Source organism: Ambystoma mexicanum, chromosome 8, assembly GCF_040938575.1.
Source record: "Ambystoma mexicanum isolate Mex_15411 chromosome 8, UKY_AmexF1_1, whole genome shotgun sequence".
Classification (NCBI taxonomy): domain Eukaryota; kingdom Metazoa; phylum Chordata; class Amphibia; order Caudata; family Ambystomatidae; genus Ambystoma; species Ambystoma mexicanum.
This window is the reverse complement of record NC_090929.1, coordinates 716,082,587-716,106,520: the sequence shown is the minus strand read 5'-3', so window position 1 is coordinate 716,106,520 and position 23,934 is coordinate 716,082,587. Positions and strand designations below refer to the sequence as shown.

Genomic DNA, 23,934 nt, shown 5'->3' with positions numbered 1-23,934 from the left:
CAAAGTACTAGGACGGGTCACCAGTGTTGGGTTCCTCCGTGTGCTAGACCTTCTACCGACCCCCTCCTCAACTGAACCCCCTATGCGCCAATCGTCCTCTGTGCCATCTTCCTGCCCAAGTATCACCTGGGCACCCTGTGGAGCTGCCCCTTACCCAGCGGCCAGGCTGGTGGAGGACACATCCCTGCCACAGTCGGGAGTCAGAGGTACAGCAAGGGTGACACCACAACAACTGGACCCCAGCAGGAGGAGGATGTGCAGGCATCAACAGGCAGGGCACATGCACGGCAGCAGCAGGCTCAAGGTGGGAGCGATGATGGCTCGGGCCATCAACATCAAAGGGGCAGGCATTGGCCAGAGGGCAGGAGGACCTTGGATTGGGAGTGTCTTCCGTGTGGCAGTGGTTGGGCCAGCAAAAAGATGAGGTGTCGTGGCAGGCGGAACAGGCACGGCTCACTATGGTCAGGGCGGAGAACTCCATGCGCAGGCAGGGCGTTGAGGCGGGCTGATTGCCTCGAGGCAACTCTCAGGGAGTTGGAGGAGGCCATGGCTGCATCCCTGCGAGACTTCGGGGCCAGGGAAGAGGCCCGCCTTTGGGACGTTGAAGAGGAGTTTGATGATGCCCTGGCCCAGAACATCAACAAGTGAGCGATTGGACTTGCCCGCCGCCTTTGTAAATAGTTCTATAGGTGTAAGTTTCCTTGTTTTTTTCCCTTGGGGCGCATGGACTATGCCCTGCATTTTTGTATGTAGTTTATTTATTAGGTAGGATTTAGGTTAGGTTTCCTTTGGATTGTTGGGCTCATGGACCCTTGGCTGTTCATTTGTAAATAGTTTTGGACCTGGATTTCGTTTTCTTGGACCCATGTTGGAATACTTTTTTAAACTGTGTTTCGAGGGGAATGGGTCCTCCGACGTATTCCATATGTATGACATGTAATCACCACAGCTGTGCTGCTTCGGAAACTTTTTTCGGCTCCTGCGTCGATAACGTCGATGCGCCGTCGTCAAGGACCTCCTCCGACGTCATCCGATGTGATAAGTAGGACGCACGACGCCCGTAGCCTCAGTTCCGTTTTTTCCGCGAACGTGTTGCTTCGTGAATCTCGGTTAACGCCTCGACTCTTTGGAGTTCTGTTCTTCTCGGTTCTTCGAACCTGTTCGTTTTGTGCAAATCCTTCGTGTGAAGATGTCTTCTACTTCGTCTTCAACCCCGCATCCGGGTTTCAAGAAGTGCGGGGAGTGTGGGTCCAAGATGTCGGTGACGGACTCGCACGACGCCTGCCTCTGGTGCCTCGGGGAGGCCCATGACACGGATGACTGTATCGACTGCCAGTCGCTCGCGTCCAAAGCCTTACGCGATCGTAAGAAGAAGTTGTCGGTAGGTCGGGTGTCCAAGCCCCGGAAGTCAGAGTCTGCGGGGCTTTCGACGGATGATTCGAGGGGTGACTCTCCGCATCATCGTCGGAAGTCTCGTGGGTCTCCTTCTAGGAGTCGATCTCTCCACTCCTCAGCCTCTTCGAGGCATTCTCGGAAGCGCCGACACCAGTCGTCTTCCAGGTCCTCTTCGGAGGACTCTGCCCGGCACATCGCTTACCCCACCAGCCGTGCGACGCCGGAGGAATGGGCTTCCTCGGGAAGAAAATGCTGGCGATTCTTGAGTCGCAGGGTACTAAGCTGTCTGCGCCCCCGAGTGGGGTCGGTCGTGAGAGGTCGAGAGACACCGCTCGCAAGAGTGGTCGGCACGAGTCACGGGAGAGGTCCCGTTCGGACAAGGAGACTCGTTCTCGACGTACCCGTTCCAGGTCCCGGTCCGCGACGCGTTCGAGACTGTGTGCACCTGTGAGGTCTTCGAGGAAGACATCGACGTCTGAGGCGTCAAGGGCGTCGACAGGCTTTCTCGAGGCTCTGGCTCCGAGGAAGTCGCCGAAGCCGTCGACGCTCAGGTCGTCGAGGGACACGCTCGGGGCTCCGGCTTCGAGGGCTGTGTCGACGCCGCCGATGCTGGCGGCGCTGCATCTGACGTCGACGCCGATTTCCTCGACGGCGATCCTCTCGGCGCCGATGCCTGTTCTCTCGACGTCGGCGCCGATTCGCTCGACGCCATCGACGCCTTTCGTGTCGGAGGTACCCCGTGGCACGGGGGAACCCCCTAGGAAGGCTCTGGTTAAGAGCAAGCACTCTCGGGTGCCTTCTTTTCGCCAACTGGAATATATTTCAGAGGCGGATGAGGATTCTGATGGCCTGGTTCCTAGTCAGGTTCCAGATGAAATTGTCTCGGGCCATAGTCAGTTTGACGATTTGAGGCAGTCACTGCATGATGCCAGTGGACTGGACACCTCTCCGGAGGTGGAGTTTTGTAGGCCTGAGCCTGGCTCTCATGCCGATTCTTCGTACCGGCGCCTTATGGCTAGGGTTTTTGAGTACTTGGGATGGTCTGCTCCCCCAGGGGAGTTTTTGCAGGATGATCTGACGGACATCCTTGATGTTGGTCCCCCAACTGACCCGGTACTGCTGTTCCATATGGCTTTACAGAGAAGGGTGGCGGCGGCTTGGACTGCTCCGGAGAGTCTCCCGGGGGTGGGCAGATCCTTGTCGCGAAAATACCGTCCAGCCAGTAGCTACCCCTGCTACTTGACCAGGCACCCCACTCTGGAGAGTTTGGTGGTGCAGGCGGCCACGGCCCCGGTAAAGCAGGCGTCGTACCCTACCATCCCTCCTGATAGGGACAACAAACGTTTTGATGGCTGGGCGAAGAAAGTGTTTTCTTCTGGTGGTATGGCGCTTCAGGCGGCCAACTCCATTTGTGCCTTGTCTCGTTTCACACACACTCTGTGGAACTGTGTTGCGTTAGCGGCTGAACATATTCCCGAAGGGGACGAACGGGATGGTTTCCTTGCTATGGTCCAGGATGGTAAGGATGCCATGTGTGAGTCCGTTCAGTTGAGTTTGGACTTAGCTGAATGCGTCAGTAGGTCCATGGCGGCGAGCACCGTGATACGCAGGTTTGCGTGGTTGCGGAAGTCGGGGTTTGCTCCTGATGTGCAGTCCCGGCTCCTCAACATGCCCTTTGACGGTGAACACCTTTTTGGCAGCAAAGCTGACGAGAGCATTGAGAGGTTGCAGACCTCAAAAGCTGCAGCGAAGTCGTTGGGCGCTGCAGTTCGCCAACCTCCACCTTTTCGTCCTAGGGGACAGCAGTGGAGGGGTGGTTCCTTTCGCTATTACTCGTCCTTCAGTAAAGCGAGAGGAGCTGGCAGTCAAAGAGGCCAACGCAGGGGTACCAGAGGTGGACGACAGGGTACCCGTGGTGCCAAGGCCGCTCGGGCAGTTGCCTCTTTGCCCTCAGGTAACGCCGCAGCCGCTCCCACTCAGTCATGAGGCCATGTCCCATGGTTCGCCGGTTGAGGGAAGGCTGGCGCAGCATCTTGTAGAGTGGCAAGCCATTTCTTCAGATGTGTGGGTTCTGGAGATCATAACCCACGGCTACTGTCTTCCCTTTCGGCACAGGCCTCGCGACAATCCACCGGGGAACCTCTCTTTGGAGAGTCCGGATCCGCTCCTTACGCACGAAATTCAAGCCCTGCTGGAGAAAGGCGCCATAGTACTGGTGCCTGTAGCGGAGAGGAACAAGGGATGGTATTCCCCTTATTTTTTGATTTCGAAGAAAGACGGGGGATTGAAACCCATCATGGACTTGCGCCGTTTGAACAAACTCCTCAGGAAGGACAAGTTCAAGATGGTTACTCTCTCTCAAGTCCTCCAGGCCCTTCAGCTTCAGGACTGGTTGGTGTCACTCGACCTCAAGGATGCTTACTTCCTTGTGCCGATCCATCCCAAGCACAAGAAGTACCTGAGGTTCACGGTTGGCGACTCGCACTTTCAGTTTCGGGTCCTGCCGTTCGGATTGACCTCCGCCCCGAGGGTTTTCACCAAGCTCATGGTGGTGGTGGCAGCGCATCTCAGGCAAGGGGGGATTCATGTCTACCCCTACCTGGATGATTGGTTGATCAGGGGGAGCTCTCCCGAGCAAGTCCTGGATCATCTGTCCGTCACCTGCCACTCCCTTCACAGGCTGGGCTTCTCCCTCAATTTAAAGAAGTCCCATTTGACGCCAACACAGCGGCTCCAGTACATCGGAGCAGTGCTCGACACTTCCCTGGGGCAGTGTTTTCCTCCCCAGGTGAGGGCTCTTCACATTCAGCAGGTGGTGCACAAGTTTCAGCATGCCCAGACGCTCCCAGCGTTCGAGTTCTTGAGGTTGCTCGGCCTCATGGCATCCTGCTTTCTTCTGGTGCCAGAGGCTCGCCTGCGGATGAGATCTTTGCAGTGGGCACTCAAGACGCAATGGTCGCAGTCCTCCGGCAGGATGTCGGATCCGGTTCAGGTGCCGCCCTCGGTCGCCCGGGACCACCTGTGGTGGGCCGTCGAAGGCAACTTGATGAAGGGGGCTCCATTTTGGCTTCCCTGGCCGGAGGTGACGATCGTGACGGATGCATCCCTCACGGGATGGGGAGCTCATGCCAACGGGCTGACAGTCAGCGGTCGTTGGTCTCCGTCGGAGTCCAGACTCCATATCAATCTGTTGGAGCTGAGGGCCGTCAGGCTAGCCCTGAAGGCTTTTCTGCCGACTGTGCGGGGAAAGAGTGTCCTGATCCTGACGGACAACACAGTGGCCATGCACTACGTCAACAAAAAGGGGGGGGGGCAGGGTCACTTCCTCTGTGCAGGGAGGCGATGCAGCTCGAGTTCTGGGCCATCCAGCAGGAAGTTTCGATCTCGGCAGTTCATCTGGCCGGAGACGAAAACGTGACGACGGACGCTCTGAGCAGGCAGAGCGTGATCTCTCACGAGTGGGAGTTGGCTCAGGAGATTCTCCTGGAGATCTTCACCCTTTGGGGGACCCCTCAAGTGGATCTCTTCGCCTCCAGTGTCAACCGGAAGTGCGAAAGGTTTTGCTCACAGGAATTTCCTCCAAAAGGAGCCTTAGGCGACGCGTTTGTGGTGGAGTGGTCATTCCCGCTGCTGTACGCGTTTCCTCCAGTCCCCGTCATCCTGCAAGTGCTGCGGAGGTTACGGAAGTTCGGTTCCCGGATGATCCTCATTGCTCCGGCGTGGGCTCGGAGGCCGTGGTACCCGGACCTTCTCGACTTGTCCATCTGCCCTCCACGTCGTCTTCCCTACCAAGACGATCTGCTCTCACGGGAGGGGGGTCAGGTTCTCCATCCAGAGGTCAGAACCCTCAACCTTCACGCTTGGCTTCTGAAAGGTTGAGGTATAAGGATTGGGACCTCCCTGAAGACGTGATGGAGGTGTTGCTTTCGGCCCGAAGGCCAGCAACAAAGTCTCTGTACCGTTGCCATTGGCGTAAGTTCTGCGACTGGTGCAGCGTTCAGAATGTGGATCCTTTTGCATGTGACATCCCCATGGTTCTGTCCTTTTTGCTTTCTTTGGCCCACAGGGGCTTGCAAGTGGGTACCATTAAAGGTTACCTGGCGGCGCTGTCCATCTTTAAGCGCTCATCTGAAGAATGTTCTTACTTTAAAATCCCTTTAATTTCACAGTTTCTGAAAGGGCTCACTAATGTTTCCCTCCGTCACCTTTCCTGGTGCACGGTTGGGATTTAAACCTTGTTCTTAAGTTTCTTATGGGTGCTCCGTTTGAGCCTTTACATTCTTGCCCTTTGAGGCTGTTAACTCTGAAAACTGTGTTTTTAGTTGTGGTTACTTCCGCTCGCAGAGTGAGTGAGTTACAGGCACTTTCAGTTAAGCCACCCTTCACTGTATTTCACAAGGACAGGGTTGTCCTTAGAGTTCGTCCTTCTTTTCTTCCGAAGGTAGTGTCGGAATTTCATTTGGCCCAGAAGGTTGTTCTTCCCGCATTCTATCCTCCTCCGCATCCTGGTAAGGAAGAGGAGAGGCTCCATAGGCTTGATCCTAGGAGAGCTTTAAGTTTTTATGTTTCACGCATGTCCCGGGTCAGAGTGGACGATCAACTCTTTGTTGGTTACGCTGGAAAGCGTTTGCGGCAAGCTGTGACGAAACAGACTTTGTCTCGCTGGATTGTTTTAGCCATCTCGGAGAGTTACCGCTTGGCGGGTAAGGACCCACCGGCTGGCTTGCGGGCCCATTCTACCAGGGGTGTGGCTGCATCTACTGCCCTGCAGAGGGGTGTTCCTATTCGCAACATCTGTGATGCAGCCACCTGGGCTTCAGTACATACATTTGTACGTCACTATTCCCTCGATTCCATCCGAGGACAGGACCTGGCCTTTGGCAAGGCGGTCCTTTGCTCTGCTATTTGATTGGCTATTCTAAATTTTGATTCTAAATTCTTTACCTCCTCCTTGCTCTGGTACTGCTTTGGGAGTCTGTCATAGATATGGAATACGTCGGAGGACCCAATCCCCTCGAAGAACAAGTTACTTTCTTACCTGGTAACGTTCTTTCGATGGGATGGTCCGACGACGTATTCCATATCGCTCCCGCCCTGCCTTCCCCGCTGCAGAATTTCTTTTGCGATTGCAGCTTACGTTCCACAAGGCTTTGTGTCTGACTGGCAATTGACTAATGTCACACGTTCTGGGGGAAAAAACTACAACTGAGGCTACGGGTGTCGTGCGTCCTACTTATCACATCGGATGACGTCGGACGTCGGAGGAGGTCCTCGACGACGGCGCATCGACGTCATCGACGCAGACGCCGAAAAAAGTTTCCAAAGCAGCACAGCTGTGGTGATTACATGTCATAGATATGGAATACGTCGTCGGACCATCCCATCGAAAGAACGTTACCAGGTAAGAAAGTAACTTGTTCTTTTTGTTTGATGGACGGCCCATTGGAGCCATTTTCATTTGGATTTTATTGGTTACAGCATTCATTTTCTTTTTATTTTCATTTTTGGACTTCGGACTTGGAATATGTATTATTATTATTATTGTGTGCTTTTGTTTTATTCATTTGGTTTATTCTTCAATACACTTTTTTTTCTATACTTGTGTGGTCATCTCTCATTTGTTTTTTGCATGTCACAGTGTGGTTTTTCACAGTCGTGTCGCCATTGTGTGGCTCTGAGGGACATGTTTTCATGGGCGTGCTGGTTCTTTATTTTCTATCATGACATTGGGAATTAAAAGTGGAGTGGAGTGGAGTGGAGTGGAGTGGAGTGGGATTTGGTTGGCCATGGGTCTGGAGTATGATGATGTGCCGGGCGGGGGGACATGAGTCTGGGCCTGCTGGCAGGTGCCCGTCAATGGTGGGTGCCTGTCTTTGGGGGACATGAATCGGGGCTCACAAGTGCATGGTGCTATGTGGGCTGCCTGCAGGCCATGGTGAGGGTTGTACGGTAGTCCCCTGTGGTGTGGGCTGCCTGCAGGGCATGGGGAGGTGGGAAAGGCCACACCTGGGAGGGGCCACAATGCAAAATCGTGTGTAAAACATCCTGTGCACCCCCGAAATACACGTATCCCGCTCGCCCAAGGCCTATTGCATGTGAAACTCCCCGCGCACCCTCGAAATACACATACCCCACTCTCATCAGGGGTATTGCGTGTGAAACTTCCCACGCACCCCCGAGATACACGCAGGCACCCCATCCACCCTGGGCATGCCCCACAGGCAGCCCACTCACCCTCCCCATGCCCCGCAGGCGGGGCCATCCACCCTGGGTATGCCCCACCGGCAGCCCACTCACCCTCCCCATGCCCCGCAGGCGGGGCCATCCACCCTGGGCATGCCCCACAGGCAGCCGACATCCGAGGGGTGCGAGAGTAAATTTTCACGCGTTTTGTCTGCGGTGAGCGGGGTAGGCGTAGTATTTTCACGCGATTACAGTGTAGCAGCCCTGTAAACTGGTCCAGGGTTAGTGTGACCCTTTGCGCTGCATTGGGGATTTCAATGACTTTTCCTTGCGCAAGGGGTGTTCTTGGGGGTGTAACTGGCGCTGCGGGATGTTCTCTGCATCAGCGCTCAAAATTGCTTGACAATTCCATCAATATGCGGTGCGCCAGAATGCTGTTTAGTGCACACGGCTGGCGCACGCTGGTGCACGTTCCCTCTCCGCGCTGCTCACGTGCGCTGCCTCTGCAAATCTATGAATTACCCCCGTTGTCTTTTAAGGTGTTAAAACAGTCCGTCAGTTTTCTATGGGTTGCTTCACCTCATGTCATGCATGTGACCATCCCCACAAGTGGCTCCTCTTTTGGGAAACTTTGAAAACCCATTCTTCAGAATAGTACCAAAGCAATGGTGTGGATTTTCATTAAAATAGCATTAGTCGAGACCTTTTTATTCCTAAATAGGATTACCAGACATATTTTTTTGTGTGTGTGTTTGGGGTGAGTCGGTGACCAGTAAGAGTTAATGGCTTCACCGTTCCATGCATATCTTCTGGCTGAAAGGTGATGATGCTAACTTGTGAACCAGGGCGTCCAAATGTGCTGATGGCAAAGGGTTTTCTTTAGCTCATGGCACTACAATTCAATACTTTTCTAAACTGCAAGCTTGAAATAATACTTCCATTACCTGACTCTGACTGCCAAAATGCGTTCTGCATGTTGGTAAGCTTTAAGATATGGATGTTTGGTAGGGTGCAACCCTGAATGTGGCATGCTGCACTGTGTGGACAGTCAGACACATGCTGGGGTGAAACATGTGACGGAACATTGAGAATGGACACTCGTAGCGTAAATCCTTAACTGCATGCCACGCACGTCGTCTACATGTTGCTCACTCCACAAAGCCAGAGTTTGTGATGTAGTGGACATTTTCTAAACCATTGTTGGTCATTGACGCAATTTCCGATAGCAAATGTACTCTGCTATCCTACAACTTGGGGCTGCCCCAGAATGTGGCTCCTACATTGAGGAATGCCAGCAGCACACAAGAGGGGGATTGGGGGGAATTCTACATTCTTATCTGCCTCTTGGCCGCGTACAACATCCCCAACATTTCACCATATGCTGCAGTACCTTCCCAGGGGTACAGAACTTCACTGTTACGCGACTGGCGCAGGCCCTGCCCGTTTAGGTGGCTTCAGTGAGGTGGTCTCTTTCTGGCTCAAGTTGTTTATTTGCCATTCCTCATAAACAATTTCACCTCCTTGGCTGTCAATTTGTAATGGTCTGGTTATAAATGCTGCATCAGGGGTGGCTGGAAGGTAAAAACCTAATTAGGGGATGCAGCTAGAAAATCATGACTAGACGGTGTATGTCACTGATTCCAAGGCATACAATAAGTAGTGTCGCATAGCAATTTGCTTTGCAATTGCTAATCAAATTGACACTTGTGTAGCAAAGCAAGTTGCCATGTTAAATCAAAGCACAGCTAGCCCTGCATTCCTTTCTTGCCCTTGATGCGCCCTTCCTTCTTTTCTCTGTTCACTTCAAGTGCTAATGGCGTGAAAGTGCAGCAGTAATCATCTCCTCCACTTAAGTGCCAAAGGCCTTTGTGGGAGTGCTGGGTAAAAATTGCATTTTTCCTTTTCTTTTTTAAAATAATTGCAAACCAGAAGATCACGATGATAGTTTTAGTGATACTTTTATTAAGCCAACTATATCTTGTCTGGCAAAGACCAGAATGTGTTAACTTTATATATTTTTAAAAGACTGTCATACAATTCCATTCCTAAAAATGTAAGTTGTTACATAATGCATAATTATAGTATTGACACTGGTAAAACACTGCATTGTCTCCATGCATTACAGTAAAGATTAGGGTAATGTATGTAAATCTCATATTGAATTTAGTTGATGAAGATGTACATTTTCAAATGTGTTCACTTGTCAATATGATGCATGATCACACGATGAAATGCTTTTAATGGCAAACCTAGTTCTGTAAATTGCTGGTTGCATACATCTGTGCCATTGCTGCTCGACTCATTAACTGATGTCATACTCATTGACAGACTATTGTATCACCCTTTTGCTTTATACCAGCTACCCTGAAAGCGAGCTGACCACAAACTACAATATTACACCTAGTTTGCCCAGTTCTCTGCTTGCTACGCCATCCACTCCGAGTAGTCTCCTACTTTCTTTCCTCTTACATAATAAATACACAAATCTAACTAGATGTTTACGCAAAGTAGTGATCGGTAGTTCCATCCAGTTGCTACATCTACAGATCCACTGCACTACCATACACTGTAGTAATCATCCAGGGCTCAATGTGCTTTGTAATTATGATTGCATTATATATTCGCACCTTCAGGAGACAGCTAACTAAACTGTTTTTTCAGAGAGATTTCATTATCATATCTATTTGTGTCGCTTCATGCAGCTACCCCTTTACATTTTACAGACACTTATCCATGGCTTGCAAAGTCTTTTTGCGCACTTGCGTAGACGAGTAGATTTTATGAAGTGTGAGTACCATTTGCAAGGGATGTTTGAAACGTTTATTTAGCATGTACTTTGTTTGCAGTAAATGTCAAATAAAAGTTCACTGTGCATAGCTGCCCTCTGGGTGGCAGCAGTGTGCCAGCCATAAAGCAGGTTTGTAGTGACATGCACCATTTTACAGATCTCGTATTTGTTGTCATCCATTGCTATAGGTTGAGTGCATTTCTCTTAGGTTGAATAGGTAAAAAGTTACCCGACCTGCAGGTCTAGCTGAATTTTAATGAATTTGCAAGTCCTAACTGTTCTGACTGTCTTATTTCAACTGTAAGCTAAAATGCTATATTGTTGCTCATTTCATGTATACAGTACAAATAACTTCTGGTGACATTAACAATATTAGTACAAGATTGCTAATCAAATGGGTCTGTTTGCTAATCAATACAATTTTAATTAGCAAACTCTGCTAATCAATTTTTGTAAACTAATGTATGCCTTGGATCCAGCCCCTTCACTTTCTATATTTCTTTTACTTGTAATTGATGGCATTGTCTTTCCTTACGCCCCTTTGGCATACAAGGGGTAAAGGATGGCTTTTCACTTTGTGCTGGAACCAGTTATTTTATGACTGTGATCTCCAACGTGTAGCTCGAGTAACATGATGTCCTCAGCATCCTAAAATGTTGCTAGCGAGTTATTCTGGGTCACTGTGGAGATCAAGGAGGTAGAGGTACTAGAGTGATGCGTCAACAATGGCATTGTAGGCTGAGCTAGGAAACGTTGGTAAAGCTAAACAATCCGCCTGCCATGACTGATGCATATTACATGTGTTGGAGCTGTCATTGTAGTGGGCTGAAGGTCAGGGGTTGGGAGGGTCTGATGGACACTGAGTCAGTGCTCGGATAAGATTTGGAAGTGGGAGTATTTTACTCCCTATTTTTTAAAGCGAGTAGGAAGTAAAATTATTATTTTTTTTTTTTTTAGGGGGTAAAATGATTTTTTAGTGAGTAAAGATGTAAGTCCAATTCCCAATGAGAGTATTTTATAAACGAGTAAAAATAGGTTTTAACTGAAACTGAAATGTTTTTGTAATTATTTCTTCGCACCTAGCTATATGCACATTAAAAGATGCATGTTTTCTTCTTCCAATCAGGCAGTTCAAATGGTAGCTTCTTCCTGTGGTACTACGTGTACTACTGGTCCAAACATATCCAAGGATCTGTGAGGGTGAATGCAGTGTCTCAGGATTCTACATCTCTTTTCCCCGTTTCTTGTTAGAATTATTTTTACTCCTTATTTTGATTTTATTTGATTTTTTTGGGAGCATTTGCCAATTTTTAGGTAGTAAAAGTGGCCGATATACCCCTTATCTGTAGGGCTGACTGATCATGCAATGACATGTTTTCTATGCTTCAAATGTTAGTCTTGTAGGTCTGCGTTGCACAGGGAGTATGGCTGGAGGCCACTGAAATTAATTGAGACTACAGATAAGGCAAGCTTTTGGAAGTTGTGACTGGTAAAATAAGGTACAATAACCATCTCAGACTACACCTAGCCTACACGGGCTGTGTGGGTTTGCAATACATATTAACCTAATGAGGTGGCAATTGATAGGCAAGTCGAGGACAGATCAGTTGTACTGTTGCTGTATTCACTAGTAAAACCATTTACTAGGCCAGCCCACTACAACAACACTTCTCAATCTGCGCACCACTGTGATCAGGAGCACTGACTGGAGCGGGTACTTAATCTGTTCAGCAACTACTGTAACCAGATGGGCCTGCCCCTTCTGCAATCCAGTAGGGTTAAATGGGGCTGTAAGCAGAATTTAGCAGGTGCACAATGGACAAATAAGGGACATGAATGGCCATTTGTCGGTTAATCACATAGGTTCCGAATTAGCTTTTTTTTTTTTTTTTGTAGATGCATGGTTTGTGTTTTATCCATCAATCATATTTGTCAGAAATGTTGCATACTTCAATGGGCAAAATAAATGCCCCACGGGCCCAGGTTTGTGTTTTGATGAGAAATTGCCATCTCTTCCTTTACACAGCTAGTTAGTGGAACATTGACAAATAGGTGCTATGTATGCCAAATCTTCAATCATTGCATCATTTTCATATGTCTAGATGCAAGGTTTGCGTTTGCAGCCATCACGCATATTTTCCAGAAATGAGTCCTACTCATTACCCTATCAAGACATTACATTTCTTCCACTCTGATTAACTTGTTTTCATTTTTTTTATTAAAATGCCAATATAGTTCCCCCAAATATCAAAGGTACAATTCAAAACCCACTATATACAGTGGTCCTTGCATGTCCCAATGTGTGACCAATATGCCTTACCTAAGATACTTAAAGGTGCACCATTTGCTACTGTGCTTAATACCTTGGGGAATGACGTACATAATTTGTCCAGTGTTTATGCTCTTGCATTCTTAAAAATGCTGCATTTCCATGTGCATTCCTTATAATCTAACATGAAGTTTAAAATCTGCATGGTCTAGATTTGCAACTCGGCTAGATTGCTAATTGGTGCACATTAACAGGTTCTATTTGTAATATTCGATTTTGACTGTTCTAATTTAGGTTGAAATCATTTTGCTGCCACCCATGTTCGGTTGAGGCACAGATGTTGCTCACTGTTTCATTTGATAAACAAATGTTGGCCTGTACTCTCAAAATGTTGGGGCTCCCTGATCTATGAGGAAGCTGTGGCCAGTTTTAAAACGAGCAAAAGAAATATGAAAATGCTTGTGTCACAACAACTGCAGCATAAGAACGCAACACTGTCTAATTAAACCATAGAAAAAGCGGGAAAGAATCATGGTGACAGTACCATTTATAATACAGTGGGAATGCGTGAGCTCAGGCCAGCACTGTATTAACCCAAGTAAAACAAAGGGCGTCTGAATACTTCCTAAGTATGAATAATCTCCGAAGTGCAGACATTTTGACGCATAAAGTCACAGATGCCCCAGTGTGCTAGATGGCTATGCCCATTGGCAATGCTTCCACTTGGGAAAATGGCGTGCATGAGTCATTCCAATATTTCTGAGCTACTGAGATTAGTTCCTCATGTGAAACCGCTTCCTGCCTATAAAAACGACGCGAACTATAGTGGGAAATGCATATAGGTTGCCAATGCAGTGATGTAGATATTGCTCGTAGAATCGAATGGAGGTGCTCATTTAGTAGAATGCTTTTGGCTTTTGAGGTAATAATTTCAAAATTATTTTCTCATCTTTATTTGACGCTAACGTTTTGATGTGCCCTATAGTAATTGCCTGCAACATTAAAACCAATAACCGTTACATTAACCTTGTTCTTATGACGTTGATTGGAGATGCTGCATAACTGCAAACTTGTTAAGATAAAACGCATGGATTTTTAGCAGAGGTATCTGATACCCTAAGAGTGAAAATGGCACAATTGTTAAAATGCTTTCTTGTTATACAATCTATTGAAACAAGCCACTAGCTTATTTTAAAACCTTTTACATATTTTGTCATTAAGGGAATAATGTTTTGGTAAAAACGACAAAATATTTAAAAAAACGCTGTTCTCATATACCATTGTGGTTTTTACACTCACCACAAAAAATGTGTTTTTATTTATATATTTTTTTTTTTTGGGAGACATTCAGGGCGGCAGTTTTCTGCAGCCACGTGAAGATCCAGTTGCCTGGGGGACTCTGAATTTGATCACAGGATCTGAGACGGCAGCTTAGATTTTTTGCTAACTATGTGTATCATGCCACTTACCTCGACTTATTACAAATGGGCAGAGCAGAACACTTTTGTACATGGAAGTACGTAGCATCTACTTAGACTAATGATATGAGTTTACAAACACAATATAGTTCGATTCCTAAATTCTTTTTAAATTATTTTTTTAAAACGTCTAATCCTATTTAGGAGTAAAACGGTCTTGCTATTTTAATGAAAATCCACACCATTGCTTTGGTACTATTTTGAAGAATGTGTTTTCTGAGTCACATTTATACTACAGCTGAACAAATAAATCCAAAGATGACCTCTCACGGTAATTTACCAGCATCCCGTTGATTGGGTGTAAATGAAAAGCCGGCCCTTGCTGGACGTTATAATACAAATCAGCAGAGCAAGAGGTCAAAGCAAACCTCGAGCATACAAATCAATACAGCATACACGAAACTGGTGCACTTTCAAAGACTGTTATAGGTTCAGCCCCTTGGGAGCCATTATTCAGGACTACAGTGTGTATTCCCTCCCCTGGAACCTGCAAGTAGATTCCGTGCCCCAGTAACTAAGACGGATAACTGCAATTCTCACCGAGTCCGTGATGTATGCTCTTTGGGTTGAGCATCTTGGTTTGACAGTAGTGCAGTTTGCGGGGCTCAGTGTTGTAACCTTGTGCCAGCCTCCTTTTATTTATTTGGATAGACACCCTGAAACTGTGAGCCCTTCCTAATGATAGAACCTGCAGTAAGAGTCAAATGCAGGACTTGCATCCCTAGTATCATGTAGCTGCATTAGCAGTAGATAGAATGTGTTTTATTTGGCTATTCCTTTAACTTTGTTGTGAATCACACTTGTTCATCTCTTTTGACCTTCTAGACAAATAATCCAATTTAATTGTACTTTCTTTGTAGGATGTTTCGCCTTCGATTCTTGCCTGCTGTTGCAGGGCTGGCTGCTGTTTCTAGACGATACCATGGAGTTGCGCATCCCGCCAGCAGCAGGCGCAGGCTAATGGTGGCCGCCTTTATTGGAGCAACAGCAGCATCTGCAAGTGCTGGACTCCTCTGGAAAACGTAGGTGCAATCATTGATTTGAGATTTGCTACATGTTGTGGATCATCGAACCTTCATGCCAGCTTCATTTCACTTTAAAGTTTTATTCGCTATAAAACCAATAGGTAGACAATATGATTAAAAATAGTGCAATCCAAACAGAAAATGTACAAGTTCAATTTTGAAAGATAATTTTAAAAAGATATGATGGTGATAAGTCCTCAACTAGCCCAATAAAATGATTAAAATAGTTAAAGATAATGGATGCCTTAAAGACTCAAACGACAGATGTCTTCTAAAGTGAAAATCATAATAAGACCAGCTGTTGCCCGCGGCTTAGCTCTTGCGGATTTTGGGATTTGGTACAGTCGTGGTTCTCCCTTCAGGTGCAAGGATTACCAGAGAGTTAGGCGAGCGCACCATGGAACGGGCCACGTAAAACAGCCCATGTGGGAAGCCGCCTTCCCTTAGGTCAATCCCTGCTACCTTTTTCAGTCTGCTCCTCGGAGTTGATGGTCATGGCAAAAGAAACCTTTAAGGCAACTGAAGTCCTTTGAATTCAAATGGATATTCTGAATTTATAAGGGGTATTTGTGGTATGAACACAGCTCACCCCTGGCCAGAACTGGTTAGCACCGTAGCCGCAATCACATTTCTGTGGAGAGCTTTCGCTCGCATTCTGGTGCCATTACAGAGCTTGGGTGGGTTGAGGGTCCAAAATAATATCACAGGTGCTCCAACTTTGATGTTTGTGTTTGGAAGACAGGGAGGATTTAAAGTGTTGTAGAACTCTACAGGGTTGTGGACTGTATCATCACTTTAAACCACTGGGTTTACAGATTCTTATTCCCTTTGAACTCCTTCGAAGGAATAAGTATCTTATTGATTACGACAGCCATGCTGTTCTTTGGCGTTAAGATGGCACGCTCCCATAAACATTTTGTCGATTGCTTCATTGGATTTCTTTTGATATTTTTTTTTTGTCAAAGGTTTGCAGGGTGAAGGAGCACTCTTCCACATAGCCAACTGTGTTTGGAAACCAGGAGTCCATCAATTGAAAACAAGTAGTTTATTTGTGCATTTTGCACTAGTTAAAAAGCATGAAAAAGCAACATTCACAAGATATAAAACGCAGACAATTCGGCAGCATAACGTTTTGCGATGCGCTAGTCGCTTGTTCACACGTATATATGGATAAACCATTTGTTATTTGGCTGAATCTATACATTTTATTGTAACGAGCCATGCTCTGTTGATGTATTTTGCAACTTTGCTCACCAAGACTGTATCATGGAATGCATTACAGAACCTCACTGCATCCTTAACTGTTTGTTTGCTGGAGCCTCGACAAGATGACAGGAAGTATAACCACAATAAAGCCACAATAGATGGGAAAGCGGCGTGAGAAGTGAACTGTGAAGCCTGTGTGGTCTCAAACTGCAGAGATCTGAACGTGAGCCCAGTGGCCGTGACTTGACAGGCTTGTGACCACAGAGGAGACATGAGAGGAATTGGAACTGAATGAATGAATGTATGGAAAGGTGAGGGAGAGTGTCCACTTATCCGGGTTGCATACACACCCTGGGATGATATCTGTTGGACTCCGGCTGCTCCTTCGGCTCTGTTGCAGGGTCCTCGCAGGCTGTGAGTTTGGGGAGCAGATGAAAAGCCCCACAGGGACCCTGAAAAAACCTACTTGCTCAGTGGATATGTGACCCTATCAACAACTGGATCTGCCTGGTGAATAGGGATATTGAGGATAGACCCTCTGCCATTAACAAACCCACCCGGAGGGTTAAGGAGAGCATCGGGTGGCAGCAGACAGAAGTGGAGCATGGCATCAGGAAATAAGCGGCCAGTGCAGGGTTGTTGAGAGGCAATCCGTGAGCCTGGTGGCAGCGGGAGGAGCTCTAAGAGGATACTGTGCCGTTCACACCGAACATCAGGCAGAGTGGTTGGCTACCAAGCTGCAGTGCCGAGACGGTCGGAAGAGGCAGGGCAGAGAGTTGTATGCAGCTTTGGACGGACCCCTTCATTGAGCGGCAAGATGGCAGCAGTGGGACCATTGCCGCTGAGGGCAGAATGGTGCCAAGACCTGAGTTGCGTGCCTAGATCACTGGGCCTCGACCTTGGCAAAGATCAGAGGCCGTTGAAAAGTCGTGTTATGCAGCGGGCGACAGACAGCAGATAACGCTGCAAATGAGGTACAGGCATACATGCGGCACCATGGGGCAGCTGAGTGAGGGGTTTGGGGCCAGAGATGCTGATGGGAGACTGACGGCACCCCAAGGCACGCAGAGACTGCAGGGTGTCACCCAGGTAAGTGGATTGGGGCAGCAAGTGACAATCGCAGGTGGCACAGCCCATAACAGTGACAAATTGGGGTGTTGGAGCCTGAGAGCAACAGTGAACAATGCAGTGAGAAACCCCCATAACCGTTGAGTCCCACGGTGGAAATTGGACATTGTCAGTGGCATGCGGATGGGCTGGCAGATGTGAGCCCGGCCATCACAGTGGCACCCTGCTGAATAGTGCACTGTGGTGGCCCCCAGAGGCTGAGCAGCAAGGCACCAGCTTCGTCTGCGCCTGTCTTGCTGCTAGGCCACCAGGTAAATTGGTCATGCATTGTGCAGTTTCTCCATCCCACTTTTCCCCCCCTTTCCATCTCTCTACTCTCCCCCTTCATGGTGCTCTCCATCTCCCCCATCTACACTGTTACTATCGCCTATCCGATCTCTTTCGAAGTCTGGAAGGAAAAGGTTAAAGATATCCTGGCTTCCAATCCAGGCCTGCCCATCACTGACACCTGTGTCAATGCTTCTTCCAGACAGACTGTCACTGACATCCTCTTTGTCGTTCCCTCCCTTTGGATTCCCCATGTGTCTCAGTCCTCTCCCCTTTCTCTTTGCCCATTAATGGTGCAACCCGATTGGAAGTGCTCTTGGCACACTTCCCATCCTCCAGGACTATAATTAATATGTACCAGAATGGCACTGTCCTGGCCCAGGGCACTTGGCTCCTCCTCCTCCTTGATAGGCGTCTTCTGTCCCTCCTCAGCTTCCCCCCCTTCGCCTACCACTCCTTATGCCACCCCTCCAACCCCTTCGCCTTCACTGATGGGCACACCACATTACTGCATCCCCTAAATGGATGAGTCCCCTCGGAGTGCATTACTGAATAAAAAACAATCTATAGTGGAAAGACCCTTAAAGAATAAATGCAGGGACTTTCACCAGTGGTGATTTTCTAATATCCTCCAGTTCTAATTTGATTCTGGTACATTTACCTCCAGTTGGGGGGGGGAGAGGAGAGGAGAGGAGAGGGAGAAAACTAGCTTAAAGGTATGTAAGGTGAAGTGTCTCTCAGGGCAGCTGGAAAAAGTGGAAAAAGCACGGATAAGCGTGCATCAGATAAGCAGACCATGCAGTTTCGCAGTAAACCTCTTATAAAAATAATTGAATCGTAGTTTCTTTAGTCGAGGCACCAGCTGATACGTGCAGGCAACAGGATCCTTGGTGGAAAAAACAAAATGTCTTGTGAAATTAATATTAACTTATTGTTTACCATAGCAAGCCTCGTTAGCGTGTAAGTGAAGAAAATATGTGTAATTGGGGATGCAAGAGTGACTGTTTTGTCAAAAGAAAACTTGTATTTTTATTTCGCACACACACCTCCTTCCTCCTCTCCCAGTAATTTACATTCACCATATAAATAACTCTGAATATCAAATTATTTTGCCTGGTTGTGAACGCCTATAGGTTTATCAAAGCAAGATTGAAGAGAAGCAGAAGGCTTTCAAATCTGGGTGAGGTATTATTTAAGCTCCTGCTAATAAAGCAGTGTTAGTGTGATGCCAACAAGTATCAGGAGCTACATATAACATCTCAGGCCAACAAAACAGAACTATGTTCATTTGCATTTCCTCCCATCTCAAGTGGTTTGGTCCTCCTGACATCTTTCAGCATTAAGTATTTGCATAGTCCGGAGTTCTTGCGGTTTCATCACCCATCAAATTCAAAATCCGCTTTCTTAAGTCCAAAGTTTGAGCACCTCTCTCGTTCACGATTCTTCTCTCTACTCTGATTCAACTCTTCGAAACCCCTCGAGGTTTTAGCAATTTCTGAATCGTTTGGGTTTGGGATTGAATTACTGCTCTGGCTTGAGGCTTTCATCACACCTCTGACTGAGGGAGCCAGGGGGTGGTGAATTCTCAACACCTCTTTGGCTAGGGGCCTTGGCACCTTGTGAGTTTGAGGTTTCTCCATTCCCCTCGTATCTACGGAGTCAGCCCCTCCTAGGTTCAGGTTATCGCTGATCTCTGCCACTTCTATTCAGGTTCTCTACACTTTTCTGATTCAAGTGATCACCATATTTTTCCCTTGTGCTTTGCTCCAACCCTCCTTATTTGATGTTTCGATGTTGTCTGCTGCTTATTTTGCAGTTTGCTTTTCTAGTTTCTGGCCCCCCTTTCGACAACCTCCTCTCTATTATAGGTTGTATTCTCGATCACCTGTGCTTTCATTGATGGTTCTCATTTGGCTGTGATCTTCATCCAAAGAGAAGAAGCACAACGTCTGTCGGAAGAAGGGCCCTCCTCCCATTTTGATTTCTCATTGTGTTCTGATTGAGGTGCGGTGGGTCGCTGTACCCTTTACTGCTTTTCCCAAGCAAGGCTCCAAGTCCTAAACAAGTGTCCCTTTGCCACATCTACCTTCTGCAGGTTCCGGCGCTGTGAGGACAGTCGGATCCTTCAATTTTGCACTTGAAAAATAGCAAAAGGAATGATAACACTAAAGATATGAATGCATTACATGAACAATTCATGGGACAGAACAATTAAGTCTGTTAGACCAACATTATGCTATCTCTCCTGATGATCCATAGGAATCACTTTGAGGGAACATGTGTAGAGAGATAAATGTAGAGAAAGTGATGTATGAAATTGATACAAAATCAAGTCGAGATTTGTATGAGAAAAATACAATATAATTGATGACAATTGGAATAAATTTATTAAATTCAGAAACTGAACACACACGTGCCTTTTTCCTTTGAAGAAAGTTTCTAAAGTTAGCGCACAGTTTACAGGCACCATACAAATTCAACCACATCTACCTTCAGCCTGCAGAGTTTTTTGTTGTTTTTGTTTTACTTTTAAGGCTGTACTGCCTCTTTAGTATGACGAGGTTTGTTCTGTTTATTTAGATAAATCACTGTTCCTGCTTTGTCCGGAAACTTTCTAAAAAAAGAAGAAAAAAAGAGCGACGCTTTTCATCATAGAAAATGCATTTCAATCTAGTGATTGTTTCTACGGGTGAAACTATAGGATGAAGGAAAGTGCACTGCATTGCTGTTTCTGCTGTGGGCATCCAAGAGCAAGAGGAATAAAAGGATTTAACATCGGGCTGGTCGTCCTTGTAAGAAAGCCTGCTGGGTGCCACATTACTTTTTCGGCTGTTTGGTCTGGAGGAGTTTGAGGGGCATCTTGACATCTATGCCCCCCATGAAACATCTGAGATCTGCTGCCTCGGTCGGTGACACAGCAATAAGGAAGGTGGGTGGCTGGTGTTTCTTGGAGGACAGCCAAAGGAGGCTGACGTGCTGTTGGTTTTCACATCAGCCTATACAGGAGAGATTGTAATCTTCAGCTGCAGGTAGTGACTAAGCAGCAAACTTTGTGTTGTAATTGTTTATGCAGCACTTATACACAGGTGGAGTTCTTCAAAGCACTTCAAGGCGGGAAGGGGACAAGGGAATATAGTAGTCCTTGTTAGGCCTTGAAGTTTCAGACTGATCTACCAGAAGAACTAGCATACTAGACCTGACAGCATTTCTCCTAGTGCATGAAGTGTTAGTTGCGACCAAGCTGGGGGGGAACAGGACAGACTAACTAGTGCTAGTACATTTAGGTCATGCATGTGTACAGACGGAGGTGAAAGAAAGAGGCGTGGGGGGAGCAAATGAGTCCAGTCCAGTAGGGCCTTGGGTTAACTGCAGAGAGGTTGCCCCACTCATGGAGCGTAAGCTGAAAGTGCAGTAATTCTGAAACATAGGGCAGCGGCCCGGAGGCCTTGGTGTGGGAATTTTGACCATGGGTGTCCCGCTAGCTGTTAAGGCGTTCCGAGCCAGAGTGAATTTATTGAGCCCGGGAGACCTCTGTTCTCAGTCTTGTACTCAAAATGAATTGTATTGGCCTGTGCTACCACAACGGTGCTGGGGTGGGGGGCTTGGACTATTGGTGGTCCCACAAACTGGTGTTCCAAGCATGGGAAGTAATGCACGTGTCAGAAAGTGCATCACTGGTCTTAAACTATTATACTTTTTTTGTTACTGGCAATTGCGTGCAACCCAAAGTAGTGATTGCAAACATTTTCTGCTAATGACAACTGGACTACATATTTTCTTTGTAATCAGCCAGGAAGGATGCTGGCAGTGCAGTCATCTGGGCCATCTAACTGTCGGTTGTATTAATTACATTTTGCTTATGCACGTTTGACGTTTTCTGGTTTTAAGTAGTACATTTTCATTCACTAAGTCATTGCATAGTTTAACGAAGTTGGTTGGCAAAGTTGATATTGTACTGCACTACATTTAGCTAGTTTGTACTTTATCCAGTATTGCATAAATCGTCGAATCCATTTACCACAATAGTTGTCTAATTGTGGGAACCCATCGACAAGCCCCCTGTACTGCTATCTCGCTAAACAAATAGCCTGTAAATGTGGCAAAGAGAAAAGCTGTTAAATATCGGCTGAATACTAGGCGGTGAAAAGATCTGGTTTTGAGAACTGCTCAATCGATGAGGCTAAAGTATTGATAAATAAGATGGAGAATCTCCAGGGTGTAGTAACATCACAGGTAAGTGGGGGGGGGTGGCAAGATTTACTAACTGCGTAGTTAATCTAAACAAGGACCTCCCAAGATTGCCCTCCCGCGAATAAGAAAGTTGTTACAGAAAAATAACTGGCAAATCATTACCCAAACGGCAGGAAATGAAATGTGGGGGTGGTCATCTTTCTCCTCTACCGCTATTACTAGATTTGGGCAAAACTTCATGTTGATTTGAAATCCTCAAGGTACCAACTAAAATGGGAAGGGGGGTGGGGGAACTATAAATCCCGGTTGAAAATATTGGCCATGTTTTCAAGTAAGGGGATAGGGGCCTGGGGAGGTGTCAGTCTGCCATGTTAACCAACCCAGAGCCTCTCTCCCTCTCTATGTCCCTCTGATGTGCTTCAGTCTATTCTCTCCTTGCGTGCTCTCTGCTCTACTGCTCTCCCCTCTACACTCGCTACACTTCGCACCTCCTGCCACAGTCCCCCTCGTTCCGCTCTATCACTTTTCTTTCACTCTCCCTTACTTACTCTCCTACACCCCCACTTAATCTCACTCAGCAACTCTACCATTTATGCATTCGCACCCAAATACTGCTTGGTCTCACCAATCAATAATTCACCTGGCAAACGCTCTCTACCATCTTCCTCCACACTCCGCTGCACCATCTCCTGAGCGCGTAGCGTGGACTTTCCTGCTTGCTAATTTGCAGTTTCATGCTCTGCAGTCCTGCAGGTCATCACTGGCTCTTGCTGTTGGGTTCCTAACGCCCTTCTCCACAGCAAAGATGTATGGGATGTTGGAGTCCTACAAGAAAGGAGGAATACTGGCCAGAGCTGGGTATGGTAGGTCTGGGGTGATTACAAGTGTTGACATTTGTAGCCAGGCACAAGTAGACGGGGCAGACTGGGCCCCTCCCAGCTACCACACCCTGCCTCTAGTGCAGAACTGGCTCTGGCAAACACCCTGGCAGGGCTCCTGTCCCAGATTGACAGGGCGTCACACCCCCTCTTGACCAGGTCGTGCCCGTAACCTTGTCACAAGTGACGTCAGGGGAGTTATTCAAAGTGGTTACGTGCTATGCAAATAACACACGTGTTCTGTAATATTAGAATTCATCAGTGATTGTTTTCGGTGAACTATATACATTAGCCTATTGAGTAAAATAGTGAATGTCTCGGAATAGTATGAGCAGAATTATTCTAGAACTGTGCGAGGTAATTCAAGTTATTGGGTTTCCAGACGTATGGCCTAAAAGCATAGTGCATTCTTTGACGATGCTTATTCGCCACTTTAATGAGAGTGTGCTTACTGTGAGCTGTCCTTGCGCCGTTAATGGCAGATGGAAATCGATAAGGCGAAGAAGCGTGGGCTTCACCTGCAGTCACAATCGGTCCTTTAAATAGTAGTAGGAACAGTTTAACCCTGTGTTGCAATCCACCGGTCAACCCTCCTCTACAACAAAACGCAGAGAGAATAAATCATTTTGTTGGTTGAAAAATCATAAAGACTAAGTCACCTTGGCATAAAATGCGGAAGGCAGCGCCCCATTGCTATCAAAGGTTGAAGCCGTTTGCTGACTCACAAGATTACGATAGGAAGGCAAGAACTGCATTGCACTGGTGCAACAAATTACATGTCTGTGCAGCGGATCCTCACTGCATTCTTCAATGTTCTACTATCAGATGGGTACTGTGGGAGCACAGGTACCAAACTTCACCAAAAGCAAGGCCAGAATTGTCAGTTAACATAAGAAATGGAAATGCTTCCAGGGCCTTTTTGTGTAACCCCACCTCATGATGTGTGTTCTTTAGTTCTTACATGTATGCAGAGTTTAAAGGTTAAATAATACCATGCCTGCGTTCGTTTTTGGTGTTACAGCGGCTGGCATAGCTTTCCTGTACACAAGTGTTTTTTTAAAATAAAAATGAAGGCCTTTGGAACTTTTAGTACTGTTTGGCCCAGGAAATGATAAAGTGGGACATG

The 23,934-nt window shown here is 47.1% G+C and overlaps 1 protein-coding gene across 1 annotated transcript in view; it reads left to right on the top strand.

Annotated features, from left to right (window-relative positions):
- The window catches only part of MICU1 (mitochondrial calcium uptake 1), a 970,699-nt gene that overhangs the window by 158,979 nt on the left and 787,786 nt on the right, over nt 1-23,934 (top strand). The window contains 1 exon segment of the mRNA XM_069610522.1: nt 14,974-15,135. Within this exon segment, the coding sequence (XP_069466623.1) occupies nt 14,975-15,135 (161 nt within the window). The 5' untranslated portion in view covers nt 14,974.